The sequence below is a fragment of the Gossypium hirsutum genome, chromosome A08 (assembly GCF_007990345.1).
Source record: "Gossypium hirsutum isolate 1008001.06 chromosome A08, Gossypium_hirsutum_v2.1, whole genome shotgun sequence".
Lineage (NCBI taxonomy): Eukaryota > Viridiplantae > Streptophyta > Magnoliopsida > Malvales > Malvaceae > Gossypium > Gossypium hirsutum.
Genome location: NC_053431.1, coordinates 79810550 through 79820839, shown reverse-complemented (window position 1 = coordinate 79820839; position 10290 = coordinate 79810550). Strand labels below are relative to the sequence as shown.

Below are 10290 nucleotides of genomic sequence, written 5' to 3'. Positions count from 1 at the left end.
GCAACTATTTTTTCGAGATCATTATTGTCATCATCTTCCTCTGTGGTTGATTGTTGCATTGTCCTTGCCTGCTATCATGTATTTATCACTCCCGCATATGGTGGTTGTGACGATGAGCTGCCTCGGTAAAACAGTGATGCGCGTAGTGTTTAGGTCACTATAGGCATATAACCATAATGTACCCTTAATCCCGAATACATCAGCATTGACCCATGCATTGCCTGATGCATGGGTATTTGCATCGATATTGTCGTCGATGGCAGTGCATACGTCGGCATCTGTCTCGATATAGGGTTTGGTATCAACATTAGCATTGGGAGTAGTATGCGGAGAACATCGATCCCTCGAAATATGAACCTGCAGAAACAGAAAATCTGTCCACATGTAGTGGGGTCCGTAGTGCGGTGGTGCTTGTAAAAAATACATGAGGTTAGTGAATTGAATGAGAATAAGTTGAGGGAGCTGACTCGAATATTGCGTAGCCACAGGCGGCACATCTTTTGCCAGAGTTGATGACGAACCTATCGTGCGACTATGTCTCCTCCTATGTTATTGTGGCCGTCGACGTTGTTTTTTCGGTCAAATTTATCTACTCCTCGCCTTCGGTAGTAACAAATATGGCTTGCTGACGGCTTTGAACCATGTCAAGTAATCATCAGTTGTCGCCGTGTCCATCGAGAAAAATGGTTTGCGCGCTAGTAGGGATTCTATCTTACGATTCCAAGCTTGGATGTGCTCCTTGTACTTCTCCGCCTAGCCCTCGTCGTTCTTCCCCAGCATTTTCAACTTGTACAGTTCGTTCATGTCTTGCAGTGACGGTGGAATTCATTGCTTAGACCTGAATTGTCATGGAACCCATTAGATTTGTCGTTTCCACCGTCGTGTACACTACTAATGACACCTTCGCGTTCCACATTTTTGGTTGTCCAACATTTCCGGTGGGATGCAAGATATGATCTCGGGTCGGCATACAACATCCATTCAAACTGAAAAGCAAAAATTGTAATTATTGTCACGTACTAATTTTTTTAATGAATCATTGTGTAATTAATATAGGTTCGAAAAGGATAGGGAATTAACCTCAGTTTTTGAGTGTTGATCTAACAGTAGCCTAACGTTTTCTAACTCGTCGGGTAGTCTCATGTAATTCAGTCTATGGTTCCATATGTACAAACGATATATTAGGCAAAACGTATAATAAATAAAAACATTTACTGCACAAACTACGTATTTATTGATAAATGATGTTTACCTCGTCACCAACGAGAACATGTATTGGTTAGTGACTCTATGACGTAAAAATGGTATTCGCCACCAATGCCACGATTGCAGCAACAAAAGCACCACCGATCGACATCTTATCCAATTGCATTGCCCAACAAAGCTCTCGGTATAACATCGACAGCACAACAGATCCCCAACTTAGTTTTGCACATTCGCTAAAATCCATTAGATGTCGAAGCCACCTTACGTATACCAAATTTCTAGATTTATCAAGCATTAAAATGCCTCTGATTAACCTCATGATGAATGCTTGGGCGTACTGTTGTATGACCTCCTCCGTTGAGTCGTCGAGAAGCTTATCAAAAATTTTCTCCAACCAGTTGATCAATTTCCGACCACCTTTGAACCTGTTTGGGATCTTTCCTAAGATTGCCATACTGAGGTTCACTTTCCCTCGAACCACGCTGATCCTGTGATGATTCGCCCATCCACCAGCAGGCCGAGCTTTAATGCTGTGCCCTTGAGTGTGATTGTACACTCTCCAGATAGAAGGTGGGTAGTGTGTGTTTTAGGCCTCCATCTTTCTACCTATGCGCTGACTAATGTGGGATTGAGTTTACAGCCCCTTTGCATGCGAGACACATGCAAGAATCCAGCCTCTTGTAGGTACCCATGAATTTCAAGGATCAGAGGCTCCCCTATATTATGTAAAAACGCCTTCAGCACACAATCGTTCGTCTATTTATAACATTAAAATACGATATAATTTAAAAAAATATTTTTAAATGAAAATATAAATAAATTTTGAATAAAAACTTGAGAGAATTTGAGAGGAGAATCTGAATGAAAAAAAAGAAAAGAAAATTAAGGGTAATTATAGGTTAAAAAAAATTACCATTAAGTTTTTAATTTTTTTTATGGTTTGGCATGACAACGGTCGAAATAACCTTTATAATTACCGTTGAAAGAAAACTTATTCAATTTAACGCGTTTTATTACCATATGTAAAGGAAACACGCCCAATTAAATTCCCTTTCAATTTCTTTCTCCTAAAACCAACCTATTTTCCCTAATAAAATTTAAAATCTACCTACACGTAATTATAAAATAAAATCGGCCTTTGGCCCATTTTGACACCAATAATAAACGTAAGCGGATGGCTACACTTATTAAAGCCGGTCAGGCCTGACCCGGATAAGCTTCGCTCTTACGGATCCTGGATCCGGATAAGTGTGGAAAAGCAACTATCAACTCCCATTTCTTCTTCCTCATTTTAATTTATCAAAAACCCTAGTCGGATATACCCTATTCTGCAATTTTGGTGAATGAAATTGATGCTGAATATTGCTTTGTTCCAATGCCCATTTTGTAAACCCTAATGCTCTCCGAGTTTGCTGAAGAGGATGGCCACCATTGCTACTCTAATCTCAGCTCGGGTTAATTTTCCAAAACCCTACTCTACTCCTATCAAATCTCTCCCCAAACGAATACATCCCTCGAATTTGACCCGAAAATTCCGATCAAGAGCTCCGTTACTTCACCGATCATTCACGGTTTTATGCGAATTACAATCCTCACAGCCCGGTGGTGACACTAGCAAGCCCAAAGGGGATGACTTTGTGACTAGGGTTTTGAAGGAAAACCCTAGCCAAGTAGAGCCCAGGTACCTCGTTGGTAACAAGATTTACACCTTGAAAGAAAAAGAGGATTTAAGAAAAGGTAGCAATCTGGGTTTGATCGAAATTTTGAAGAAAAAATTGAATACAAAATCAAAATCAAAAAATGAAACCATTGGAGGGGAAAGAGAGAGTGAAACTAGTGAAAATGACTACGTGTATTTGAATGATATTTTGAGGGAGTATAAAGGGAAGCTTTACGTGCCAGAGCAGATTTTTGGGGCAGAGTTATCCGAGGAGGAGGAATTCGAGAAGAATTTGGAGGAATTGCCCAAAATGAGCTTGGAAGATTTTAGGAAAGCTATGGAAAGTGACAAGGTTAAATTGTTGACTTCCAAGGAGGTTTCTGGTGTTTCATATGTTGGTAGGTATTGGGACTTTGTTGTGGATTTGGAGGATATTCCTGGTGACAAGAGCTTGCAAAGGACTAAATGGTGAATGTCAATATGGCTCGCATCTTTTTCAAGTTATATTTCTTTTCAGTTCTCTATAATATATATCTATGTGAATATTAATATGGCTTGGAATTTTTTCTAGTTGTATTGCTTTGCAGTTCTCTGTAATATATCTATGCGGTTTGTTTTATCTTTGTAGGGCAATGAGATTGAATGAGAGTGAAGCCCAAGATCTTTTAAGAGAGTACACTGGACAACGATATGAAATTGAGACGCCCATGACGGTGATAAACCATTTAACCGTTCTTTGATTCTCTAGCTATACATGAAATCGTTGCTTATGAGTATTTTATAGAATAACTATGAGGTGGTTGTAAAGTTGCTTTATTTCGATAGCCATGGATTAGTTCACTTTGTACATGTGTTTTGATGTATATGCCCTGGTTTTTGTGAAAACTATAGTCCAAAGTATCCACTTAATAATTGAATTAACTGGAAATGATGAGGTTTATGTCAACTTAGCAAGATCATAGTTCCTGTTGTAAGAATTGCCTTGATCACTTGAATCTTATATAATATTAGTATGTGGAGTTTTGTTAGTAATATCTTTGATTAAATATTAAGACTATATCTTTCCTTGAAGTTCCGAGAAAAAAAAGTGTGAAGAATAGAGACCATTGCACATGTCATAGGCATTGAAGCATGTTTGGTACTTTGGTGTCGGGTAATCTGTATCTTTTGGTTCCTTATTAATCTCCTTTACTGTTTAAACTTGTGATGCAGTCTTGGGTGGGTAAAATTCCAGAGTATCCTCATCCAGTGGCATCTTCCATATCCAGCAGAGTGATGGTAGAGCTTGGAATGGTGACTGCTGTAATTACTGCCGCAGCAGTTCTTGTTGGAGGGTTTCTAGCAGCTGCTGCATTTGCTGTCACCAGTTTTGTCTTTGTAACAACTGTATATGTTGTATGGCCCATAGTGAAACCATTTGTTAAACTTTTTCTAGGTATCATATTCAGTATATTAGAGAGGATTTGGGATAATCTTGTTGATGTGTTTAGTGATGGGGGGATTTTCTCCAAGTTGTATGAATTTTACACTTTTGGTGGTGTATCTGCTAGTATCGAGATGCTAAAACCCATCACACTTGTCCTTTTCACCATGGTTCTTCTTGTGCGTTTCACACTTTCAAGAAGACCTAAGAACTTCAGGAAATGGGTAATCATTGCTCATCTCTGCAAATTTTACTGTTTGATCTGATTTGTTTATTGCAAAGAGTATGTAAATAATACTGTTTACAAAAATGGCAGGATCTATGGCAAGGCATTGATTTTTCGCGATCCAAAGCAGAAGCTCGTGTTGATGTGAGACTTGAAATATTACTTGTTCATCTTTATCTTGCTAGAGTCCTGTGTTGCATTTCTAATGCTACTTCAGAAGTTTTTTCTTTCAGGGTTCAACTGGTGTTAAGTTTAGTGATGTAGCAGGCATAGATGAAGCAGTTGAGGAACTTCAAGAGGTATCCATTTTTCTATTTGAAAATAGATGAAAGAGAAGGATGATCCCTGTTTGAGTTGTGCAAATGGTTCTTTTTCCTTTTCCATTTCTCTCTATCTGTGTTTTATATACATATGTATGTGTGTGTGTGTGTGTCTTCTGTTATAATGATGTCTTACTAAATCGTATCGTATTTTTATTAGTTGGTGAGATATTTGAAGAATCCAGAACTATTTGATAAGATAGGGATAAAGCCTCCTCATGGGGTTCTTTTGGAGGGTCCTCCAGGATGTGGGAAGGTTGGTTTTTTATTATGAGGTTTGCAAAATTTGCTATGGAATTTCCTTCACCTATCTATCTTATGTATCTCATACTTTTCCAGACCTTAGTTGCCAAGGCTATAGCTGGTGAAGCAGGTGTTCCATTCTACCAAATGGCAGGCTCAGAATTTGTGGAAGTTTTAGTCGGTGTTGGTTCTGCTCGTATCAGGGATCTGTTTAAGAGAGCCAAGGTGATAATGCTATAAGTTTCTTATATTTGATTCCTAAGGCAGCATGTAGCTGTTAATTGTGGTGCAGTACTTTGTAATCTAGATTCCATACTTTTGATGCTTCATCTTGAAGAAACTTGTTGGGCATCTGATAATAATTAGGAAACAGATAAAATGTTGCAGATGGTTGGGCCACCTATAAATCAGCTTGCTGTATTTTCTGTGTTATTGTTTTTTATGTTATAAGTACAGATTCCTTTTATTTACAGATACTTGGTTGTGCTATGTACTTTGTGGAATTTGTTGAGAAATTCTTATCTTTTGCAGGTAAATAAACCATCAGTTATATTCATTGATGAAATTGATGCTTTAGCAACTAGGTATGATAATCTTGTTGCTACTCCTATCCCTTCTTTTTTTAATGCAAGAACTTGTTGAAACCACACCATTTGTTGACATCTGAAGGTGAATGAGGTATAAGCTTTGCAGATATGGTTTGCAACTCAGCATTAATATTTTGCATCTGATTTAAATCAAGTGATTGGAAATGGAAATATAGTTGCCTTGGTTATCTTTTATGATATTTTATAAGACACTGAGAATGGGCCACACTCGGTACCTTTTAGAGGCCAATTATCATTGCAATTATGAGTAGGAAGATAACTATAGATGAATTTAGTGGAGAGGAGAAAAACATAGCTGTCTTTAAGATCATATGTGAATGATTTTCTCTCGTTCTTTCTATCTGATCAGACGTCAGGGAATTTTCAAGGAAACAACAGACCACCTGTATAATGCAGCCACTCAGGAGCGGGAAACTACTTTGAATCAGCTACTAATAGAGCTTGATGGGTTTGATACTGGCAAAGGTGTTATATTTTTGGCTGCTACAAATCGTAGAGATTTGTTAGATCCTGCACTTCTCAGGCCAGGTCGTTTTGATCGCAAGGTTAATTTCCATCACTTGAATAGCAGATCTAATTAGTTAATATATCTCATCAATACAAAAATATATTCGATGGAAATTCTAAGCAGTTCTTGTATTTATTGTTAAGGCCTTGTTGAAGTGTGACATTATATTTGTTGCTTCAAATATGTATTTTTCTGAGAGTGGTATCCTGCCTCATAGTTGCATATGCTCCTGTTTTACATCTATATGCTATGCACTATCTGTTGGTTGAATCCATTATACTTGGAAGTGTCTTCCAGTTCCGGAAGACAATCTTTATTGTTTTTATTTTCTGATTTGCTTTGTGAAATGACACCAATTCATCTTTTTTTCCTGTGGTGGTTTTTATGTAGATAAGAATTCGTCCTCCAAATGCTAAGGGGCGATTGCAAATTTTGAAAATTCATGCAAGCAAAGTGAAGATGTCAGAGTCAGTTGATTTGTCTTCTTATGCAAATAACTTGCCTGGTATGCATTCAACTTTTTCTTAATTTCTAATTTGATTACTGAAATCATGTATTTCTTAATAAAACAGAGGGAACAAGGTTGACTCGACTAGTTGGTTTCTATTTTAATAGCAAAATTATATATTCTCTTAATAGGATGGACTGGAGCAAAATTGGCTCAACTAGTCCAAGAGGCTGCTCTTGTAGCTGTCAGGAAAAGGCATGAATCTATTCTTCAGTCAGATATGGATGATGCAGTAGATCGACTAACTGTAGGACCTAAGCGTGTTGGTATTGATCTGGGTCATCAGGGACAGTGTCGCAGAGCAACTACTGAAGTTGGAGTTGCTATAACTTCTCATCTGCTTAGGCGATATGAAAATGCAGAAGTTGAATGTTGTGATCGTATCTCTGTTGTTCCTCGTGGTCAGGTGCTATTGGTTTCCTTATTTTCTATCTTTTGTTTTTACTGTCTTTCTTCTTTGAGGAAGTTAATTTTGATGCTTAGCTATTGTGCATGCTTGTAATATCACCAAAAGTTAGACAAAACAAAACACTATTGCTCGGCAGTCTCAGGGGCATAGCTAATGATGGTTGACAGTTATTGTTGATAATAAACTGAATCAAGCAATTTATGCAGACACTATCACAAGTTGTGTTTCATCGGCTAGATGATGAATCATACATGTTTGAGCGCCGACCGCAGCTGTTGCATCGGCTCCAGGTGTGGATTCATGCTAGCAGTTATAAATTGATTCTATCAGATTGTCTGGATTTTGTCAATATTTGTAATGTGAACCTTTGTTTATGTGAAGGTTTTTCTTGGGGGAAGAGCTGCTGAAGAGGTCATTTATGGGCGGGACACCTCGAGGGCATCACTTAGCTACCTGGCAGATGCATCTTGGCTTGCTCGCAAAATTTTAACCATGTTAGTTGAACTGATGCATGCCTTTTGAGTATTTCTCCCCGAGTGAAATGGTTTTAATATCAGGTCTTTTATGACTTCCATCAGATGGAATTTGGAGAATCCAATGGTCATACATGGAGAACCGCCACCATGGAGAAAGAAAGTTCAATTCGTGGGTCCTCGGCTAGACTTTGAAGGATCTCTTTATGACGACTATGACCTGATTGAACCCCCTGTCAACTTCAATATGGATGATGAAATTGCAAAGAGGAGTGAGGAACTACTACGGGATATGTATGGAAGGACGGTTTCTCTTCTTAGGAGGCATCAGGCTGCTTTGCTGAAAGCGGTGACGGTAATTTGATTCTCAAAAGATATCTGCATTTGAAAAGGAGGAGCTGGTATCTGAAGTACTACAGTGAAGTTTCATACTCGATAAGAAAAACTTCATTTTGATTTATGTATTGCTAATTGCAGGTTCTTCTGAATCAAAAGGAGATCAATGGAGGGGAAATTGACTACATTTTAAACAAGTACCCTCCTCAAACTCCATTGAATCTTGTTTTGGAAGAGGAAAACCCAGGAAGTCTTCCTTTTATCAAACAAGAACAAGAACAAGAACGTGAACCGGACTTACATCAAGTGCTGCTAACCCCTTCAACATCTGAAACATTTTAGAGTATGGCTTTTCAGTCTTTCATGAATTCTATGTTTAATAAACCACAATTTTCTTCATATTCATTGATGCCCATCTCAACTCTAAAACTACTATCCTTCTAAAATATTTAATTTTTATCAAAATCTTCTAGTAATTTTTTTATTTATTAAACTCGCCTTGAAAAATGACAAGAAAATAATTTTTTTTTAAAGAATTTTCTCTATAGTTACTTTTAATTATTTGTGGAGTAATTTTCTTTTACACTATACTTTTCTCATCATCCAACTTTTTTATCGGTGATAAATGAATATATTATATACTACAAAATTAGTAATTAGAAAAATAATGATGTAAAAAATTCAAATATAATTTATTTTTACTAAACTTCCCCACGATGGTACTACAATGTGTTTCATCTAGGATATTAAAATATATAATTTTTAGGCACTAATAAAATAATGTTACATCATCAATAAATATTATTCTAAACTTATGTATGTTTGATATATATTTTAGAACTTAATTTAATTTTTAATTAAATTAATTTTTAAAAGTAACTTCAATTGAGTTGCATAAAACTAATTAATTTTTTATAAACACATTAAAATTAATATGCAACGAGAAAAACATGAACAAAACAATTGGAAAATCAAAAAGTAAAAATAGAGAAAAAAAACCGGTGAAAATCTTAAGCAGAAAATTGAATGTAAAAGAATTGAAATCAAGAATTAAAAATTAATAAAAACTAAAAAAATCCATTGGCAAAAAATTAAAAATTGGAAAATGATAACCATCATTGATGTGATATTAATTTTTGGTATTTAATTAAAAGTCGAAATGGAAAATGAAAAAATTGGCTGCCTGAGAATAGAAGACAATTAAATATTTTAAAAAATAGAAATGATTAAAATATTATAAGAGAAAAAAAGCATGTTTGTTTATTTAATAAAAAATTAATTAGAATTAAGTTAAAAAAAGACATCATGTGTGGATAGGTGTAAAAAATAATTGTATTTCTTTGAAAAATTGATGATGTGACATAAAAATATATAGTTTAAAATGATTCTAATATAATATAATATAAAAATATAATTATAATTATAAATAAACTCCTTAAATGGAGACAATTATTAATAAAAAATTGACGCTTAACATGGTTTCCTTGAGAGCAATGTCAAAATTTAATGTATCTATATATAGTTTAACGTAATTGGTACATATAAAGAGCATACCAATGATTCATTGATGTGGAGTTTTCATTGCTTTACCCACTGAATGGTACTGAAGCAATAAGGTTTCCAAAGTAATGGGGCTTTCTATTTCTTTTACATTCAGCTCAAACACAATTTCTAAGATAACATTAAAAACTTGTTTCTTAATTAGATTTCAATATGACTTGTGTTTTATTAAGATAGTATTTTTTTCTTTTGACCATCTTCAACAGATTTAACATTTTCATTAAAAAAAAAGTAGAGATAAACAATAGTTTAATCTTCTTTTTTCTCCATTTCATGAAAGAAGAATATTTTTGGGCTACATTTCATATTCAATGCTTAAAAAAATTAAATAATTTAATTACAACTTCCTACTCGTGAAAGCAAACTATAAAAGAAGACAAGTAGTAATTTATGCTTCAAATTTCTCTGGGATTTATTTCTTCTTCTTATTTTCTTTCCTAATATTTTATCATTAATTTAATTTAATCTCGGATATATGTAATATCAAAAATGGTTCCATGGTCTAGTGGTCAGGACATTGGACTCTGAATCCAGTAACCCGAGTTCAAATCTCGGTGGAACCTTTGCTTTTTTTTTTTTTTTGCCGTCGTGCATTTCCTACAACGCTTAGTTTAGCTATTAATTTCAGAAATTCACACTTCACTCAACGAATGTTTTGAGTTGTATTACTAATGTACCCCCTTTGGATTTTCTTTCATTTCTGAAATTTAATATTAGTTTAAATAACAATACGTTTAATGTATTATTTTTGGATTTAGTAATAATATAAAAGACAAAACCATTATTATATAAAATAATTAGGTAACAATT

The 10290-nt window shown here is 35.2% G+C and overlaps 1 protein-coding gene and 1 non-coding gene across 2 annotated transcripts; both read left to right on the top strand.

Annotated features, from left to right (window-relative positions):
* The first annotated feature begins 2425 nt into the window (after positions 1-2425).
* Positions 2426-8319, top strand: LOC107946950 (probable inactive ATP-dependent zinc metalloprotease FTSHI 1, chloroplastic). The gene is made up of 15 exons (XM_016881462.2): positions 2426-3334; positions 3495-3579; positions 4079-4513; positions 4606-4659; positions 4749-4814; positions 4996-5091; positions 5175-5303; positions 5610-5662; positions 6036-6231; positions 6585-6699; positions 6834-7108; positions 7318-7401; positions 7493-7605; positions 7690-7939; positions 8062-8319. The coding sequence occupies exons 1-15, from the start codon at positions 2628-2630 to the stop codon at positions 8260-8262; spliced, it is 2859 nt and encodes a 952-aa protein (XP_016736951.2). The 5' UTR covers positions 2426-2627; the 3' UTR covers positions 8263-8319.
* Positions 8320-9971: 1652 nt separating this feature from the next.
* Positions 9972-10043, top strand: TRNAQ-CUG (transfer RNA glutamine (anticodon CUG)). The gene has a single exon. It is a non-coding gene; the product is annotated as a tRNA-Gln (tRNA).
* The last annotated feature ends 247 nt before the right edge of the window (positions 10044-10290 follow it).